The sequence below is a fragment of the Panthera uncia genome (assembly GCF_023721935.1).
Source record: "Panthera uncia isolate 11264 chromosome A1 unlocalized genomic scaffold, Puncia_PCG_1.0 HiC_scaffold_17, whole genome shotgun sequence".
Taxonomy (NCBI): Eukaryota; Metazoa; Chordata; class Mammalia; order Carnivora; family Felidae; genus Panthera; species Panthera uncia.
This window is the reverse complement of record NW_026057577.1, coordinates 25,867,200-25,888,492: the sequence shown is the minus strand read 5'-3', so window position 1 is coordinate 25,888,492 and position 21,293 is coordinate 25,867,200. Positions and strand designations below refer to the sequence as shown.

Here is a 21,293-nt window from a genome sequence, read left to right as displayed (position 1 = left end):
TTAATATCCAAAACATATAAAGAACTAATACAACTCACACCCAAAAAACAAATATCCAAGTATCTTTTTCCAAGGCAGACATCCAGATGGCTAACAGACCCATGAAAAGATGCTCAACATCACTTATCATCAGGGAAATGCAAATCAAAACTACAATGAGATATCACCTCTTACCTGTCAGAATGGCTAAAATCACAAGGTGCTGGTGAGGATGTGTAGTAAAAGGAACCCCTGTGTATTGCTGGTGGGAATACAAACTGGTGCAGCCACTGTGGGAAACAGTAAGGAGGTTCCTCAAAAAGTTAAAAATAAAAAGAAAAATAATAATAAAAAAATTTTTAAAAAAAGTTAAAAATAGAACTACTTTATGATCCAGCAATTGCACTATTGGGCATTTACCCAAAAAATTCAAGAACACTAATTCGAGGGGGACACATGTACCCCTATGTTTATAGCAGCATTATTTATAATCCCCAAGATATGGAAGCATCCCAAGTGACCATCAACTGATGAATGGATAAATATGTAGTTATACACAGTGGAATATTATTCAGCCATAAAAAATAATGAAACCTTGCCACTTGCAACGACATGGATGGAGCTAGAAAGTATAATGCTAAGTGGAATAAGTCAGAGAAAGACAAATCCCATATGAATTCACTTATAGTGAAATTTAAGAAACAAAACAAACAAGTAAAGGGAAAAACAGAGACAAACAGACTTTTAACTATAGAGAACAAACTGATAGGTACCGGAGGGGAGGTGGGTTGGAGGATGGGTGAAAGAGATGATGGGGAGGAAGGAGTATACGTGTCATGACGAGCACCAGAGTAAAAATTTTAAAAATTTAAATAAATAAACTATACCAGTATTTACAGATTAATTTAAAAGTCCAAATCAGTAACTTTTAAATGGGTAAAAAGAATTCTTCTACTATGTGAAATCTAGAAAATAGCCACTTTCAAGAATGCTCTTACTTAGAATAGAAACACTTTGGGGCGCCTGGGTGGCTTGGTCGGTTAAGCGTCCGACTTCGGCTTAGGTCATGATCTCACGGTCCGTGGGTTCGAGCCCCGCGTTGGGCTCTGTGCTGACAGCTCAGAGCCTGGAGCCTGTTTCGGATTCTGTGTCTCCCTCTCTCTCTGCCCCTCCCCTGTTCATGCTCTGTCTCTCTTTGTCTTGAAAAATAAATAAACGTTTAAAAAAAAAAAAAAGAAACACTTTAAGGGCAAGGACACCATTGTAGTTCTCCTACTACCTGCAGCCCTAAGCACAGTATACACTGTATGCCCTCACACATAGGAAACACTCAATAAATGTTTAGGAAATAAATGAATGAAATTTCTTTCTTACAGATCACAGGAGTTTAGAAAGCTATACTTATTTGCAAATATATGTATCAATTCCAAATTTTGTACAAAGCCAAATAACATCTTGCAAGTTATAAAAGTTCCCTGGAAAGATATGTCAATTAAAAAAAAATCTTAAGAATACAGAAATGTAAGGTTGGGTCATTATAGTGATATTTAAGATCTATACGAGTAGCTTACTAAGATGGTACAAATTTGTTTACTCTCAAATCCAAGTTCTTTGGGCAATTTTAAGATTAACCATCCTTTAGGGGTGCCTGGGTGGCTCAGTCAGTTAAGCATTCGAGTTCAGCTTAGGTCATGATCTCAGTCTGTGAGTTCGAGCCCTGCGTCGGGCTCTGTGCTGACAGCTCAGAGCCTGGGGCCTGCTTCAGATTCTGTGTCTCCCTCTCTCTCTGCCCCTCCCCTGCTCATGCTCTGTCTCCCTCTGTCTCAAAAATAAATCTAAAAAAAACATTAAAAAAGATTTAAAAAAATAGTAAAAAAAGATAAACCATCTAATAAAGACCTAAAATATAAACCATGACATTACATAATGTTTGATAATTTTTTCAAGAAATATACACACCGTTCAAATTTATATAAAGTGTTTTAGGAGTAAATGCTACCATCATAAAAAGTGAATCTTCTTATTCAAGAAATCAAATTACCTTCAATGGATCAAGTTCGTTCTCATAGGATTTGACAATTTCCTTTGATGATATTAACTGAGCTTCCTTACTAGTAATCTGGTCACGTATCTCACAAGCTTTTTCCTTGTTTTGCTTCAAATATTTTAGTTCTGTTTGACATTCTTTTACTTTCTGACCTTGTGTCTGACGTACCTGCCGCAGCGTTTCCAAGGCTTTAATGTACCTTTAAAGATATTAAATAAAAATCAAACTTCTTTCCAAGTAAATTACATAGGTTCCAACAATGGAATATTATATAGTTGCTAAGATTGCATTTACAAAGAGCTTTTAATACTTTAGAAAATGCTTATGATATAATGGTAAATGAAAACATTACATATAAACTGTCAAGCAGGTAAATAAAAATGCACAGAAAGAAAACAGAAAGAAAATATGCCCACTGGTTGCCACTGGATGAAAGGTAATAACTGATGATTTTACTTTTAAGACTTTTTCTCTTCTAAAAAAGAAATATCCAAATTGCAACCATGGCTCAATAACTTGACAGGTTATAAAGTCTCATTAAAGGCTACAAACCTTGTTGCTGAAAAAATCTCATCAAATTTTTGCTTCAGAGCCTTTCCTTCACTTAAAGGCCAATTAGAGTCTTCTTGGTGACAAAAAATGACATTATTTAGCACAGACTTGGAAACCCCAAGAGAACTTATCATCTCTCGGTCAATTTCTGCACACTTAGAGCTGAGACTGACCTTCTCACCATGCCTACAGAAAATGAAAATCAAGAATTTATGTAAGAAAACCTCCTGTTGTACCTATTCTAATTGCTTAATCAATCCTTTATGCTGTACTTGTTAAAAAAAAAAAAAAAAGTTCCCTCCTGCATCCCCAGTTACAATAGCTTTCTTATGGTAAAAGTTTAACTCTTAAGGATTCAGGAGTTCAATGATGAAAAAGTATGTAAAACAGGGAGGGACAGGAAAAGATGCCAGAACTAATTTTTTTTATGTTTGGATTTTTAAATATAGTAATATAAAATATTTACAGACAATAAGTAGAGAAAAATAAACTATCTTCCAATCCCAGAACTTAAAAATAAGAAAACAGACTTTAACAAAAGTAAAATAAAACACGATGATTCACAGAAGACAGGCAATTGTGCCTTAAACAAAAACATCTAAAGACTATAGTGTTTAGATACGGATTGTTCAGTAACAAAATGTAAAAGGATAATAAAGGCAAACTTTAGTGATACCCATTTAAGCAAATTCAAATCAGTAGACCTCAACTTCTAAGGTCACACTGACAAAGCAATCCACTACAGAGAAGTATCTTAGGGTCTTTTAAAGAGTCCCTTACATCATTATACCTAGGGCCAGGAGCATCTCTGCCCTTGAATTTCAAGAGATCTCTCAGTATCTTTCATCAGGAGGACAAATTCAACATTTTCTTTATATTTTCTGTGCACTATCTGTTAATAGCTAGATTAGTAAAGTATCTGTCTTTACTGTCATTTATATATTCCAATACATATTTTGAAAATAGTACACTGAATACACCGAGAATGTTTTGTAGGGGGAGAGAATGGACACAGACCAGGAGGTGATCACATTAGACCGGGGAAAAATTATGCTAGCCTGAGCTAGAAAGGTCACTGTACAGAAGGAAAAGAAATGGACTCAACAGACACTTAAATCCTAGGTTAAAGCCAGAGGACCTGGTAATGAACTACATATAGAGAGCAAGGAGGTGTCGAGATATAGAGAGTGTATTCGTTTGTGTCACTGGATGGATGGGGTACCCCATTTGCTACAATGAGGAGCACTACAAGAGGATCACCTTGTGGGAGACTTTTTAAGAGGAGTCAAGGGGACTCATGAGCTTGGTTTTGGACATGTTGAATCCGAGGTGTCTTTGAAAGGGCTGGTAGAAAATGAGAGAGACAGGTGGGTATATGGGTCTGAAAACAGAGGTCTGGAGACCTAAATCTGTCAGTCATCTATGAATAGAGAGTAATTTGAGTAATGGGTATGAATGAGATTATCTAGGAAGAGAATACAGAGCAAAAATAGGAGAGGATTTAGGGCTGAGCCCGTGGAACCAGCTACCTTTATTAGCTGGCTGGATGTAGCTGTGAGGGAGAGACAGAACAGTGTCATGTCATGCAAGTCCAGAAAAAGATCTTCAAGAAGTTATTGATAGCTACCATTTACTGAGTTACAGGATACAGAACAATGGCCCTTCAAAGATATTTATATTCTAATCCCTGTGAATGCATCAGGTTACATGGCAAAAGGGAATGAAGATTACAGATGAAGTTAAGGTTGCTTTAACATCTGGACCCTAAGTAAAAGGATTACCCTGGATTGTCTGGGTGGGGCCGACGCAATCACAAGTGTCTTTAAGTGGGAGAGGGAGCCAGAAGAGGATGTCAGAGTGATGTACTATGAGAACTCAGCCCACTATTGCTGACTTTAAAGATGGAGGGCCATGAGCCAAGTTTTGTGGGTGGATTGCAAAAGACCCAGAAAGGATGTAGAAACAGATTTTCCCTAGAGCCTCCAGAAAGGATTATAGCCCGGCACCACCTTGATTTTAAGCCAGTGAGACCCAATTTGGATTCCTAAATTACAGAACTATAAGATAATAAATGTCTGTTGTTTTAAACCACTGAGTTTGTGGTTTGTTATGCAAAGAAAACTAATACATGAGCTCTCATTTTACATGCATTAGCTCAATCCTTCTAAGATATATATAATAAAAATGAATCCCTATTTTACAAATAAAAAAAAAAAACACAGGATTGCAAAGAGATCTATTTAGTAAAGCAATAGCATTATCCTAATTAACACAGAGGGTATTTCTGACCTCAGTTGGAGCTGTTTCAGTAAAGGAATGGAGCTAGAGGAGGATGGAGGAAAAACAGAAATAGAGACAGTGATTATCAACAACTCTTATGAGAAGCCTGACTGTGAAGGGAAAAATAGAGACAAAGAGTAACTGGTGTGGAATGAAATCCACCTGAGTGTATTTAAATGCCAAGGAAACCAACCTGCTTGAGAAGCCAATAGCTAATATACTGCCTCTAGCACATAATAGGTGACAAATGTTATTAATTAAGAGAATTATTTAATTAGTTGACAAATAAACAAGTGAAAGGCGTAAGGTGATATTAAGTAATTTGTACAACAGGGATAAAGCCTTGAATCCAGGGCAGGCTAATTCCAAAACCCAAACCCATTAAAGGTGATAATGTGACTGTAATAAAGGTGACAGTTCAAAGGGTTACACTTTGTATGCTTCTCATTTCACACATTCCTACACACAATACTAGCATTTTCCATTCATTCAATCTATATTTGAGTGATTGTGTACCTTCAGCTGAACAAGTGTTCATAAATTACTCAAAGGAATGCAGCATTATCACAAAATCTTTGATGGGATCATTCTGTTTAACTGATAAAAGATCCAACAGTAACTGTTCATAGTGGATGAAGCTATGCATGCATAGGGTCAGGGAGTATTACAGCAACTCTATTTTCTGCTTAGTTTTGCTGAGAACCTGAAACTGCTCCAAAAAAATAAAGTCTTTAAAAAAATTATTATGCTGCTCTAAAATAAAGTAATGGGAAAAAAACCACAGTCTTACAAACCTAAATAACAGAAAATTAATAGATATTCAAATATAAGGTAAACACCTACTTTGTTCTAGTAATGACTCCTTCCAGGGTTTTAAATTCTGTCTTTTTGCTTTTCTGAGTACACACCATAGATCTCTGCACAGCTATAAGTTCTCCATTGACATCACGAAACTGCAGACGAATCTGGGCTCTAACATCTGTTTCTTGAGCAACCTTTAAAGGTACACAGGGAAAGATTATGCTACCTTAATAAGCATCAGAATGTTAGTTCCAAAAGAAAAGACATGAGCAATCTTATCAAAAATGACAAAAACTTAAACACCAAAATGAGTGTCATTTTTACATGCTATTCAAATATACAAGAGAAAAAAAATACTTTTTTTAAAAAAATTTTTTGAGGGGGGGCAGTTTGAGTGCATGTGTGTAAGCAGGGGGGGGGGGGGGAGAGAGAGAGAGAGAGAGAGAGAGAGAGAGAGAGAGGGGAGAGCAAGAGAATCCCAAGTAGGCTCCATGCCCAGTAGAGAGCTGATGCAGGGCTTGATCCCATGACCATTAGATCATGACCTGAGCTGAAATCAAGAGTTGGACGCTCAACCAAGTAAGCCACCCAGGCACCCCAAGAACACTCTTTAACTGATTTACTAAAACTGAGTATTTTCTACTTGTTATTCAGCATTAGGAGACCAGGTGCGTGAGTTTTTCAAATAAACTTTAGCTTCTTAAGTATCGCAAGTGTTTTCCAAAATAATTTTTAAAACATATACAAGCTTACAGAAAAGCAGAAATGAAGCGTACAAAACTTTTCTCCCCTGAACCACTTAAGACTAAGTTGTTGATTTGATGTCCCATCAGTATTTCCTACAAAACAGGGAGACACTGATGGCCCTTCTGAGGTCTCAAAAGAATGTTCTCAAAAGGGAGAACTCAAAAGGGAGTTCAGTAAGGCCTCCCTACTCTGGCATATCACAATTCAAATGTCACCCAGCAGTGTGTAACCTCTAGAATATCCATTCAGCTCACAGTCCCACTCTTCTACCCCCGTAGTTTATTCTCTGCTAGCCCTCAATAATTCCTGTCCTGGACATGTGTAGCTTAGTATCTGGCCAAAGATTCAATAGTCCCTTACACAGTTTCTGGTGCCCATCTCTGCACAGCAACCCCTCTCCTGTATCTTATTCCATAATTTATAGTCACATCAGCAAACCCACACTTCTACATTTGTTTCATCTAGCTGGTAATACTATTATTCTCTGCTGGGAATTCTATATGCCAAAGTTCACAAAATTTCCCTAGGGAGAAAGCTAGAATGAATGTGTAGTCCCTCATACATTTCTCTTTTCTCAAAGATCACAGCCCTGTGCCATCTGTTGTCCAATGCCTGAAAATAGTTGCTTCAATTTTTTTGTTCCAGTTTTATAGTTGTTTATACTGGGAGCACAAATATGATACTCCTCGACTGTAACCAAAACCACAAGTCATGAATCCTGCATTTTTTTTTAAAATCATAGACTATCTTTTACTGGTCTTTTAATAACTTTTTGGCATAAACATAACTATGATATTAATTGATCAAATCATTCAAAAAATTAAGCACCAATTTATTACGCACTTGTAGCTTCCATGCGTTGTTTTGGTTCAAAAAGAAAGACACTTTCTCCTTTGAAGTATGGAAGACAGGTTAAACAGAAAAGTAAAAAAGTGGTGTTAAACATCGTCTTAAGAGAAGTACATGATGCTTTGAAAACACAAAGTAAGCATCTAATCTACCTAGGGTAGAATTCTGGGAAGGGCTTCTAAAGGAAGTGAATGTTTAAACTGAGAACTGACAGATGGGCCGGAGTTAGCCAGATGAAAAGATCTGAGTCACTGAATAGCTAAAGTAATTTCAGAAAGTATGGTGCAGAACATAGGGGAAAGGGAGTGAAGACAGAAAGTGGTTCTAGTAATTAAGAGCCTTCTGAAACATGTTAAGGGCTTTGAACTTAAAGCAATGGAAAGCCACTCAGGGGTTTAATCCAGAGGAAAGGCATGCAGTAGATGTGCATTTTAAATGAATCACTTTGCCTTTAAGATAAACACACTGAACTAACAGAGGCAAGACAGGAGGCACAGAGTATTCCAGGAGAAACAGGAAGACAGCCTACACAAGAGCTTCAGCATTGGAGGTAGAGGTAAGGAGTGAGAAGTTGTTGGACTGGCTGCTCAGAAGTTGCATGATTCAAACTTAACATACAGAAATCCATTGCAAACTATACATTAATAACAATATAGCAGAAAGGAAAATTAAGAAAACAATTCTGTTTACAACTGCACCAAAAAGAGTAAAATACCAAGGAATAAATTTAACCAAGGAAATGAAAGACCTATAATCTAAAAAGTATAAGACAATGATGAAAGAAATTCAAAATGACAAAATGGAAAGATATGCTATGCTCATGGATTGAAATGTTAAATGTTAAGATGTTCATACTATCCAAAGCAACCTAAAGATTCAATGCAATCCGTATCAAAATACCAATAGCATTTTTCAAAGAACTACAACAAATAATCCTAAAATGTGTATACAACCACACACAGAAGACCCTGAATAGCCAAAACAATCTTGGAAAGAATAACAAAGCTGGAGGTATCATAATCCCAAATTTCGAGAAATACTGCAAAGCTATAACAATCAAACAGACACACAGATCAACAGAATAGGGAGCCCAGAAATAAACCCACACTTATATGGTTAATTATTCTATAACAAAGGAGGCAAGAATATGCAATGGGGGAAAAGACAGTCTTATCGATAAACAGTATTAGGAAAACTGCACAGCTACTTGCAAAAGAATGAAACCAGACCACTTTATTTTACCATACACAAAAATAAATTCAAAATGGATTAAAGACCTAAATGTGAGACCTAAAAGCATGAAATTCCTAAAAGAAAACAGTAATCTTTTGGATATCAGCTCTACCAACATATTTATGAATATGTCTCCTCAGGCAAGGGGGAAAAAAGCAAAGATAAACTAATGGTATTACCCCAAAATAAAAAGCTTTTGCACAGCCAAGTAAACCATCAAAAAAACCCAAAAAGGCAACCTACTGAACGGGAGTGATACTCTAAATGATATATCTGATAAGAGGTTAGTATCCAAAATATATAAAGAACTCATACGTCTCAACACCAAACCTCCTCCCCCCAAATAATCAGATTAAAAATAGGCAGAGGACCTGAATAGACTGATATTTGCCCAAAGACATACAGATGGCCAAAAGACACATGAAAAAAATGCTCTGTATCACTAATCATCAGGGAAACACAAATCAAAACCACCATGAGGTAGCACTTTACTCCAGTCTGAATAGCCAGTATCAAAAAGGTAAGAATGAGTAAGTACTGGTGAGAATGAGAAAAGCAAAACCCCACGCACTGTTGGGAGAAATGTAAACTGGTGCAACTATTGTGGAAAACAGTATGGAGGCTCCTAAAATATTAAAAATAGAAGGACTCTATGATCCAGTAATTCCACTATTGGCTATTTACCCTCCAAAAATGAAAACATAATATGAGAAGATAAAATGCACAGCTATGTTTATTGCAGCATTATTTAGAGTAGCCAAGATACGAAAGCAACCAAAGTGCCCATCTAGACAAGAATGGATAAAGAAGTGGTATATACATACAATGAAGTATTAATCAGCCATAAAAAAAGAATGAAATCTTTTCATTTGAAACAACATGGATGGACCTAGAAGGTATTATGCTACATGAAATAAGTCAGACACAAAAAGACAAATACCATATGATTTCACTTACATGTGGAATCTAAAAAAAAAACCCCAAAAAACAGAATCAAACTCATAAATACAGAGAACTGGTGGTTGCCAGAGGAGGGGTAGGTAAGAGAATGGGTAAAATCGATGAAGGTCATTAAGAGGTACTAACTTCCAGTTATAAATAAGTCACAGAGATGAGAAGTACAGCATAGAGAATGAGGTCAATTATATTGTAGTAACATTTTAGTGTGGTGACAGCTGTTAACTACAATTATAGTGGTAAGCACCGTGTAACATACAGAACTGCTGAATCACTAGGTGCATATAACACTGCTGAATATAACACTGTATGTCAACTATATTTAAACCAAAAAACTTAATAAAAGAAGAAAAAAGTAGTAGCCTCTTAGGATTTGAACATCTCAGTGAGGAAAATGGCCAATGATATTTAGCTTTGAAAGCCCAGGGACTTGATGCTATCATTTCAGCCCAAGGCAAACAGTTGCTGAGGTCTTAATTCACTGCAAAGTAATTATGCATCTATGTACTACAAAATGAGTTAATTTGTTTAGAACATGTCCTACCAGTAGGTCAAATACACATATACATTTTCCATGGCATCTACCCTTTTACGACTTAGCTACGAGAAAAGTATCAAATTAAGAAGAATTTAAGCAACGGGTATCTTGCAGCATTTCAATCACAATATTGTTGGTGAGCTTACTGAGAAGAGGTTCTTCAAAAAGAGTAATCTAGATTTAAGGCAGAAAAATACATACTAACTTTAGAACAATTTCTATCTAAAAGAATAAAACAAAAAATAATATAAGCCCTTCCCTTTCCAAACAATCTAGTTAGAAAACCGTTTTTCCAACAGTGGGGCAGAAGAATGTATGTATTCATGCTGGCTGAAGTTGAGGGACATAGAAACTCAGCCTAAAACAGTACAACTGCTTAGGCTGAGAAGGGTGTCCACACGGGCACCTTGCCACAAGGTTTCAAGAGTCCAAGGATGTCAGAGTTCAAACAGGATGCAAAGGACATCCATGAGTAGGGATGAGCCAGCTTAGGGGAAAGAGGGTATCCACAATGGGGGAAGGCATAATGTGGGATTTCAGAGCCTGACAACTTTGAGGGAATTCAAAGAGGGAAAAAGTGTGCTGGGTAATTCAGATCGTAGATTAGTGACTGCATACCTGCAAGAGGCCAGCTGGTAAAGATTATCAGAGACTGAGAAGGCTGAGTAAGATGTCCATAGGTGTGGAATGGGGAAGTTGCCTCTTAATCTCTTCATTCTATTTACCAAGCAATGGATTAATTCCTACTTTCCAACTTTACCCAGTGCTTGATTAAATCCAACTTTCCAACTTGCTCTGTGCTTACCAATGAGCTGAACTAGACAGAAGAAACACAAGTGGTCTCCTTACAAACTTTCACCCACAAACCTCAGGTGACCCAATGACACTGTCATGTAACCCTATAACACTTCCCTAATCAACTTACCCTCTGAGCTCTTACACTTTTTCTAGCCTCAATCAACCCCTTCTCCCACCCTCAGCTAACAATTTCACTTGTTTTCCACTGAGAATATGGAAACAGTCAAAAGACCATTTATTTATTCTCCTACCACTAAACTGAAAAATTACATATTCTGTCCGTCATCCTTTTACCCTGGATAAACAGTGCATACACCTATTAACTCTGTCAGTGGGGCAATGGATCCTATCTCTACTTGCCTACTCAAGGATTTAACTCTGGAATTATCCCCTCTCTTGCATTAATTTTTTTCCTCTAACAGGGTCATTCTATCCATCTACAAAGGCTCTATCCCATATATATGCTTTATTCCATATCTATCCCACATGGTTTAAATCCTATAGTGTTTGTGGGGTGCCTTGGTGGCTCAGTTGGTTAAGCAACCAACTTTGGCTCAGGATATGATGTCCAGTTTGTGCTGACAGCTCAGAGCCTAGAGCTTGCTTTGGATTCTGTGTGTGTGTGTGTGTGTGTGTGTGTGTGTGTGTGTGTATGCGCACGCGTGCCCCTCCCCCACTTGCACTCTGTCTCTCTATGAAATACACAAACATCAAAAAAAAATTCAAAAACTACAGTGTTTAAAATCACAAATATGGGCAGGCACCTGGGTGGCTCAGTTGGTTAAGCATCTTGACTCGATTTTGGCTCAGGTCAATAACTCATGGTTCCTCAGGTGGAGCTCATAGAGCAGAACCTGCTTGGGATTCTCTCTCTCCTCTGCCTCTCCTCCGTTCATGTGTACCTTCGTGTGCACACATACTCTCTCTCTCTCTCTCAAATAAATAAACTTAAAACACACACACACACACACACACACACACACACACACACACACACAAATATGGAAGCAATATGTGATGAAGAAACTGCTGTGGAAATAAGCATCTGGTTAGTTTACAAAATCAGCCAGAAGCAAGACAAAAGTGATGAGATGCAGAAAACAGAGAATTGAGCTTCTTAGGGTTCAAGTCAACTGAGGAGAAGCAAATGAGGTCAAAGAAAGAATGGGAAAGACTGAGGTAGCCAAAAATTTGAAAGAAGTAGAGGAGAAAGGGGGAAGGTACACAAATGGAGCAATATGGAAATCAAATTTCTAAGAAAAGAGTAACAATGGAAAACAGGTAAAAAAAAAAAAAAAGACAGGAAGGAGCAACAGAAAAATTCAGGCGTTTAAAATAAACAGTATTAGGAGCAGGGACAAATTAAAGCAAGGAAAAGAAAAAACCAAGAGAAGCTGAATATGAGGAACCGAAAGCTGAATATATAAGAGGATGGGAAAACTGGGGGGATGTGGGCAATCCAGGTGAGAGGAATAGTTCCAACCATAAGATCAGGTGTGACCGACTCAAAAAAAAGAGCTGAATAAAACAGCGTGGTTGGGGGCTCAGAACTGGGAAATTAGAGCAGATGAAAAGTAAGTATTAAGTGAGGAAAGCTGAACCATCAAGGCCAGAAGAACCAGAGGGAGGACACGAGTAGACAGCTGAGAAAAACAGCTCTTTCCACTTGGAAAAAGGAATGGATTATAGACTGAAATTGTCAGAGATGCTAGAGCATCAATCAACATGGAAACATCCAGAAGAACAACAAAAATAACAAAGCAAGAACAATAGCCATAAAACGCTCCTTGATCCTACAAACCTTTTCAGCTACTTCCTTCTTTCCACTCATAGCAAACGCACAGAACAATTCTATGTTTCACTTTCTTGTTTTCTCACATCACTGAAACTGGTTTTGTCAAGATGACCAATGGCCTCCACATAGCTCAACCTTCTTCTTACTTGAGCTATCAACATATTTGACACCGTTTGACATCTTCTTTCTTGTTTACCCTTCATTCTCTTGTCTTCCAAGACCCCACTCTCCCAGTTTTCCCTCCTTTACCACTTGTTCTTTTAATATCTTTTGGTGCCTCCTCTTCATCCCTGTTTCTAAATGCCAGTGTGCTCTAGGTTAAGATCTTCCACCTCTTCTCAACATTTACTCCCTATGTGATCGCATCAGGCTTTAAAACTTATAGATAACTAACTGTATACATCAATGATTCTTAATTAGTCTTTCTCTAGCTCAAACCTCTCCCCTGGACATACTTCCATTTACCTACTGGACTTTCTGGATATCTAAAAGACGTTCCAAATCTACACGTTTAAGCCAAAGCCCCCCAAATTTCCTTTCCCAGAGTTTCCTCGTTACAATAAACAGTGACACTATTTTATCTACTTTTTCAAGTCAAAAAACTTGGGAGTTATGTTTGACGCTTCTACTTCTCTCATACACCATTATCCAGATCATTAACTCATCTGTTGATACTACCTTTAAAATGCATCCCAAATCCAGGCATTCTCAGCATGTCTATCATTAACACCTTAATCAAACCACCAACATACCTCACCTGAATTACCACAAAAATCTCCTTTATTAGTCTCCACCCTTCTACCCTTACCACCTACTAGGTCTTCTCTCACTGCCAGACTGATTGCTTTAAAACACACACCATACCCTTTTCATGGTTAATATTTTCCAGTAGATTCCTATTTAAACGAGAACAGAAATCAAGGACCTGCAGAACCTAGGCCTTTCTATCTCTGACTTTTCTACCAGGCCTCTTGCCATTTTACTCCTTGTGATTCCCTGAACGCATCAAACATGCTCCTACTCCAGGAACTTTGCACTTAGTATTAACACTGACTGGAATGGTATTCTCTCAGACTGTGAATGACTCATTCCCTCCAGAATGAATATTTAAAAGGTAACTGGTTGCTGTGTGGAAAAGAGAGAACTTCAAGAATGAAGGCAGGAAAACAAGTTTGGAGACTACTAAAATAGTTCAAAGGAAAGAGGAAGGTGGCCTGTACCAGGGAAGGAAGAGTGAAGATGGAATAAAGGGACAAATGCTGGACATATTTTTAGTGCAATGGATGAGCCTGGGACAACCACTCTCATGATTATGGCATGTCCCCTGACAGGTAAGTATCTGTGGACATATTTGAGAGGATTAAGAACTGTTTATGAACTGGCAACAGGGGAAGATGAAGGAATCAATCAAAAGATGACACACAGGTTTTGGCATGAGCAAATGTACAGATGATGATATGATTTATGAAACTGAGAGTATGGAGATACCACCAGGCTTGAGAATGTGAAAGGAACAGAACAGGGAACCATGAGTTCTGTTTTGAACATATTCATGAGATGACCATTAAATATCCAAACAATGTATCTGTATCTATCTATCTATCTATCTATCTATCTATTCATCTACCTATCTATATCTGGAGTATAGGAAAGAAGTTTGGGTTAGATATATGTTAGAAATCACCAGCATATAACAAATAATTAAAGCCATGAGAATGAATGAGATCACCCAAGAAGAGTTAGGCAAAAAGAGACTCAGCAAAGGAGACTAAGATATGGCCAGTGAAAAAGGAGGTATGAGATTAGGGTGCCATAGAAGCCAAGAGAGCAATGTTTTTTAAAAAGGGAATTAAGAAGCTATATTAAATCTTCTGATAAGTGGCTTAGAAAATGACCACTTTATCTGGCAACTTGAAGACTACTGGCAGCTTAGAGTAAGTAGTAATTTTAGTAAGGGAGAAAAAAGAAAATCTGAACAGAACAGGCTGAGGAGAAAATGGGAAGCAATGAACCGAAAACAATGAGTACATATACCTCTTCTAAATTTAACTATAAATGTAGAGGTAGTAGCCAGAAGGTGATCTGGAATAAAGGGAGAGGTTTTATTTGTTTGTAGACTGGAGCTACCAGAGTGTGCTGATATGACTGATTCTATAAAGGACAAACTGCTAATGCAGAAGATGAGTAACTGAAAAGCAAAATGTTTGCGTTGACAAAAGGGATTGACTGGATCCAGCAGCCAAACAGTGGGTTGACCTTAAGATAAAACAGTAAACAATTTACCCTTAATACCAAAAAAAAAAATAGTACGAGTACAAATGAAGAGTAGTTTGAAAGATTTTAAGATTGGAAAATGAGGTACTTTCTATCTGATCCCTTTTTTCAATAAATTACATTTTTTCAACAAATTATAGGCCAAGATCATCAAGTAAGGAGAGTATACTGCAAGTTTATGAAATAGTCATTGCAGAGAGGGCTCAATGTACTGATTTTACTATCTCTAAGAGAAAAGTTTATAAATACTTTCATAATTAGTTACCTTTAGTCATACAGAAGTGGAAACAATTTAAATAACCATCAATAACCAAGTGAATACACTATAGAAAATAAACTCAGTGGATTACTAATTAGTTCTAGTAATTAAAACTAATGAAAAAAAGTGTGTATATATACGAACATATCTGCAGTGTGTCACTAAATATTTGATTTGTACAACAGCAAAATAAAATGCTACTGGTGTACTGAAATATTTATGTTTGAGTGTATTTATATATATATACACAAAGATACATTTGTATAAACAGAAAAAAACCTGGGAGAAATATACAAGGAACTGTTAAGGGAGGAGCTGGCAGATAACTGAGAGAGGCACATGAAACCACTACATACATAAAACAAGAAAAACCTATAGGCCAAAATACATAGTATAGAAATTTCTATGTCCTTTACACACAGTAATGGTATAAACACTGTAATTCAAACAAAGATTCACACACAAAGATTTAAATTATGGCACATTTTAATGAAAAACTAACAGCAATCTAAATGTAAGAAAATTATGCAACTATTAAAAATGTTCATAATAGGAGACATGTTTTAAGTAGGAAATATTTCATACATATAAAAAATGTAAAGATTAAAAGAAGCACCCAAATGCCAAACACCTAGATTGTGAATTTAATGTTTTTAATGACCTGGAACCTTATGATATTAAGTGAGGAAAAAACATCAGAATACAAAATTAGAGTATGACTTCACTTAAGTCTGTACTTAAAGGAGAAGAAAATACATGAAAATGTCACTAGTGGTGTCACTGGATGCTTAGACTGTGTATAGACTTTTCTAACTCTTTATAGTTTTCCACTGCCAGGTTTTCTACAATAAGCCGTATTGCTTTTATAATTATAAAAATTTATTTTAAAGATATGTAAGTTTATTAGCGTCATTACCTTGGGATCATGAACAAATGTATTTCCTTTGGTTCCAGGAGGAAAATCTCCAGTACAAATATATTTTAGACATTCAATGATGGTCTAAAGAAATAGAAAATTATATTATTTAGTTATAAGAGAACCAGAGAAGTTTATCATAAAATGTTAATTTATTATAAAAATACTATTTACCAGAGAACCAAAAAAGATATGCAGATAAAATTTGACATTATAATATCTATATAATACAGATACGATTCTGTGTTAAAGAATAAATAACTACTTTAAGTTCATGGGAAAGCTACTAATTAAGAAGGTATACGAAAATAAAACAAAAAATTATTTTTAAAAAGTCCTCAACTTCCAATTAAAATCCTTTAATTTAATAACAACAGCTAATGTAAAAGATGGTTACCATAGTTGATAATTTGCCGATATGCTGACAGTAAAACTTAAATGTTCTTACAAAAAAAATGAGGTGACAGATTTGTTAATTAACTAGATAGCAGTGATCCTTTCACAATGTACAGTATATTAAGTCACCCTGACATACCCTTCAAATATCTTACGATTTCATGGATCAATTACACCTCAATAAAACCAAAAAAACTTTTTAAGTTCAATTTTTTAAAAACAGCTAATAGTTACACAGGCCTTACTATGTGCCAGGTATTGTACTAACCACCTTTCCATACATTAGTAATTTTCACATTAATCCTAGACTGTAGAAAACTCTTTTTATCTCCATTTTATAAATGAGAAAACTAAAGCACAAACCATTTGGGGCACCCTGGCCCAGTCACAGAGCTAGTAAATGGTGAAGCAAAATATCTGTATTCAGACAGCTTGTGCTCACAAACCTTAGGCTCCCTTACAAAAGTAGAGCCACAACAGTAGGGACACAACAGGCATTCTATAAATAGTAACATTTTCACATAAACAAAAGTAGACAAGAGTATGGCATTCAATGTTCAACTCTAAACCTGACCTCTTTCTGTGTGCTTTTTAATTTAGTCTTCTCTGTTAGAATGCCCTGCTTTTTCTCAAGCCACCCTTACAGGCTGTACTTTTCCCCCATAATTGCATGTCACTCCAGGGTCCATCTCAAATTTCTAAATACTCTCTGGGCCTTAAAAAGTCAAAGTACATGCTCCAATTTTTTATTTTGACTAGGTAAGGGCATCCTAACAACATAGTTTTTCAACTAAACTAGGCCTCACGGTATTGGTTTCATTTTCTCATTTCCCATTTATTATGCTTAGGCTTCAGTCTATACTTAGAAACTCTTCTCAGAAAGCCCTATGTTTATCATATTTTATAACTTGTGTAGGAAATTCTATAATGGATCAACTGTCAGGAAGTGAATGGTATGTTTGGGGAGCAAGGGGAGTGTTAAAAAAAAAAAATCAACGCAGACAAAAAGGCTTCATGTAAGAATGTAAGGTCGCTGAGCGCTCCCGGTCTTCTGGGACTCTCAAATAAACCTTGTCCACCCGAGCCTGGATACCCTTATGAAACTGAGTCAGGTCCCCTCCTAAGGTCGCTGGGGCCAGAAGGCCACACTAGGCCACGCCCAGCGGCAGGGGCTCCACCCAGAGGCCCAAGCCTTTCCTCGGGCACCAAGAGCGGAGCCCCAGGAACGCCTGGCCTCTGGTCCTTATTGTTCTGAGGTCTCCAAACACTTTATCCTCCAGATTCTCAAGAAGTAGCGACCCGTAAACTGAAGGCTGCTACTGAGAACTTACCGTCTTCCCCGCCCCATTGGGTCCAACCAAAATTGTGAGGGGGCTGAAAAAAGTGATAATTTGCTTATCTTTGTCCTCTATTCCAAAACTCCGCACACCCAGAATGCTCATCTTTTCAATCCGGGACATGTCTGCAAATGTTTCTTTTCTCAACACCAATGGCCTAGAGCCCCGGCGCACCAGGATTTAGCGGTGCCGCGGCTGCAGAGCGAGCGATGGGCCGTGAGGACTCGCGAGTCTCCCGGCCGGGAGGCTCCAGGTAGGAGCGAAGGCTCCGGCTGAACTCCTCCTCCCACACCGGCTTCCTTCCCGCTTGACAAGCGAGAGCGGAGGTGGGGGCCGGGCCGGGGCTAGGCACGGCAGACACACACCACAGACCCAGGAACCCCCTACTACTGCGCACTCACAGATTCCCGCCGCGGCCGCCCCGCCGATCACGTGGGCCGCCACGACCAGCGTGCATTTACGCCACAGGCCAGGGGCATGCCGGGAAGTCGGAGCCTCGCGGTGCGTGCGCAGCTCTAGTTTCCGGAAGTAGTTCCTGTCGAGTGGTTTGCGTACCCGGTTTTCTGTCCCGTGGGCGCGTAATGCCGAATTTTGCTGGGTGCCGGGCAGCCTTGAGAAGCTCTAACCCTGAGGACGACCAACACTTGTGACAAACGGTGGTTATCAGAATGTGATCGCGGGACGCCTGGAATGGAAAGAAGTGCGGTGTCCTCTAATGTCGAAACCATTTTCCAATAATATTAACACGTTATTTGCCTTTTTCATGATCTTTCGCGCCTTAATATACGTGACGTGTGGTGACGCCATCGCAGTGATGGGTGATAGAATGTGTGATTGTATAGTATTATGCTTTAAAAAACCCCTCAATTTTAATTTCCAATTAGGTGTTGATAGTTCTCACATGTAAAACCTCTTTGGGGTCCTCAGTAATTTTTAAGAGTGTAGAGAGGTGTTAAAGACCAAAAGTTTGAGAACTGTTGTAGACCAAAAGCCGAATGATGTTACAAAACTACAAAACGGTATGCAAATATGTGAAAAAAAATCCACTCCTATAAGTACGGACAGAAAAATAGACACCTTTATAAGAGATTGAGTTATGCAAGATGCTGTACCATAGTGCCATTAGTTAACAATACTATATAACAACACTATAAAATTTGCTGAGAGGGTAGATCTTGTGATAAGTGTTCTTATCACACAAAAAAAGTTAACAATAAGGAGGGTGGGAGGAAACTTTTGGAGGTAATGGATATACCATTAGCATTGGTTATGGTGATGGTTTCACTGGTGTATACTTATCTCCAAAGTCATCAAGTTGTATAAAGTATGTACAGCTTATTGTATGTTAAATTTTAATCTTTGTATGATAAAAAAGTTCAAAATAAGGGAAAGAAATTACTCAAAAATGAATGTTGCTTTTTGGAACCCAAGTTAATGGAGGGATATCCTATGCAAGGGCCTATAGGAAAAATTAGAAATTGCAAAACAATAATGGAAGACATTAACAGAACAAAAACTTTGGATTATTGAACTAGAAAAATGTAGGAAATGCCCTCCAATCACACAATCCCAAGACAATCATTACAGAACTTAATACATAAACTAAAAAATTCACATGAAAGGATGCAAGTGAGGAAATCCAGTAAGTAGTCTCTTGCTGTACTAAGAAACATGAAAGCCTTAGTTATCATAATACATATTTTAAGTTACTAATGGAACACAACAGATTGAAATTATACAGTAATGCTTTATGTAACTAAATGTAATTTTAAAGATGAATAAAGATTAGAGCCTATTTTTACAGTTTATTTAAGCAAAATTTACATACACTAAAATTCTTCCTTTTCCAGAGTACAGTTATGACTTTTGAAAAAAGTAAATAGTTGTGTAACCACCAAGACCATTTTTTTCCCCACTACCACCATTTGCATTGCTTGGATGTTTGAATATCAGTAGGAAGAAAAAAGCAAACCTGTATCTTATTTTACTTATCACTCTGTAAGTTTCAAGTGATGAAGATCTTTTTTTTCAGGCAGCAATAAAAGTAAAGCCCCAACATGTAATTACCCCACTTTTATTTATTTTTTATTTTTTAAAAATATTTTTTATTTTTAAGCAATCTCTACACCACACATGGGGTTCAAATTCACAATTCAGTGAGATCAAGGGTCACATGCTCTACTGACTGAGTCAGCCAGGTGCCCCACCACCACTTTTAAAGGAAAATTTTATGACTCAAAGTAACATAGGAAATTAGCAATGATTGGCAATGAAATTACCAGGAATTAACAGCAATAAAATTACCAGACTTTATATGTCTCCTGCTGTGATCTTTTTTTTTTTTTTAAGTATTGCTAATACACTGTTACATTAGTTCAGGTGTACAACATAGTGATTCAACAAATTTATACTATATGCTATGCTCACCACAAGTGTAGCTACCATCTGTTGCCATACAACCCTAGTACATTATTGACTATATTCCACTGTGATCTTAGCACAAAGTACCCAACATGATCTCACATGCAGTTTGGTTTAAAAAAATTAACTTGTGGGGCGCCTGGGTGGCTCAGTTGGCTGGGTATCCGACTTCAGCTCAGGTCACGATCTCGCGACCAGTGAGTTCGAGCCCCGCATCGGGCTCTGTGCTGACAGCTCAGAGCCTGGAGCCTGTTTTCGGATTCTGTGTCTCCCTCTCTCTCTGACCCACCCCGTTCATGCTCTCTCTCTCTCTGTCTCAAAAATAAATAAATGTTAAAAAAATTTAAAAAAAAATTAACTTGAGGGGCGTCTGGATAGCTCAATCTGTTGAGCGTCTGACTGTTGATCTCAGCTCAGGTCTTGATCTCAGGGCTTCATCTCAGGGCAGGTCTTGATCTCAGGGTCTTGAGTTCAAGCCCCGCATTGGTCTCTGTGCTGGGCATGAAGCCTACTTGAAAAAAAAAAAAAATAATAATTTTAATCTAATCACATCTTTAGATTTAACTTCCAATTCACAGGAAATAAGGATTAAGCTAGTAATACCACAAGGATGGAAAAGGGAAATATGGAAGATGCAGTATGTTAAAAGACGCTGGCCCAGGAACTCAGATCAGTGTCATTAAAACATGGACTGCTGGGGCTCCTGGGTGGCTCAGTTGGTTAAGCGTCTGACTTTGGCTCAGGTCATGATCTCATGGTTCGGGAATTCAAGCCCCACAGCAGGCTTGGTGCTGACAGCTGGGGGTCTTGAGCCTGCTTCAGACCTCTCTCTCTCTCTCTCTCTCTCTCCCCCCCCCCACTCATGCTCTGTCTCACTCTCTATAAAATAAATAAACATTAAAGAAATTAGAAAAAAAAAAAAGGACTGCTATAGATTCTAAGAGACTTTAAAAAAAAAAAGCAACACATGGTCTTGGGTTGGATCACGGTTAGCACACAGAGATGTGAAGAGAATTTGGGGAATACATAGGGAAATTTGAATGTAGTCTGGAAATTAAATACCAAGTTTTTATTATTGTTCATTTCATTATATTAGATGTGAAAGTATCTTGCT

The 21,293-nt window shown here is 37.6% G+C and overlaps 1 protein-coding gene across 3 annotated transcripts in view; it reads right to left on the bottom strand.

The window, feature by feature from the left end:
* RAD50 (RAD50 double strand break repair protein) overlaps positions 1–18,203 on the bottom strand; it is a 94,712-nt gene extending 76,509 nt beyond the window's left edge. The window contains exons 1-5 of one of the 3 annotated variants that reach the window (XM_049649141.1): positions 17,753–18,198; positions 16,026–16,109; positions 5,702–5,853; positions 2,579–2,764; positions 2,021–2,225 (exon numbers count right to left, since the gene is read on the bottom strand). In XM_049649141.1, the coding sequence (XP_049505098.1) occupies positions 2,021–2,225; positions 2,579–2,764; positions 5,702–5,853; positions 16,026–16,109; positions 17,753–17,881 (756 nt within the window). In that variant the 5' untranslated portion in view covers positions 17,882–18,198. Of the gene's footprint in view, positions 1–2,020; positions 2,226–2,578; positions 2,765–5,701; positions 5,854–16,025; positions 16,110–17,752 lie in introns of all 3 variants that reach the window. The other 2 variants (XM_049649144.1, XM_049649145.1) reach the window with 2 other exon arrangements.
* Positions 18,204–21,293: the final 3,090 nt, after the last annotated feature.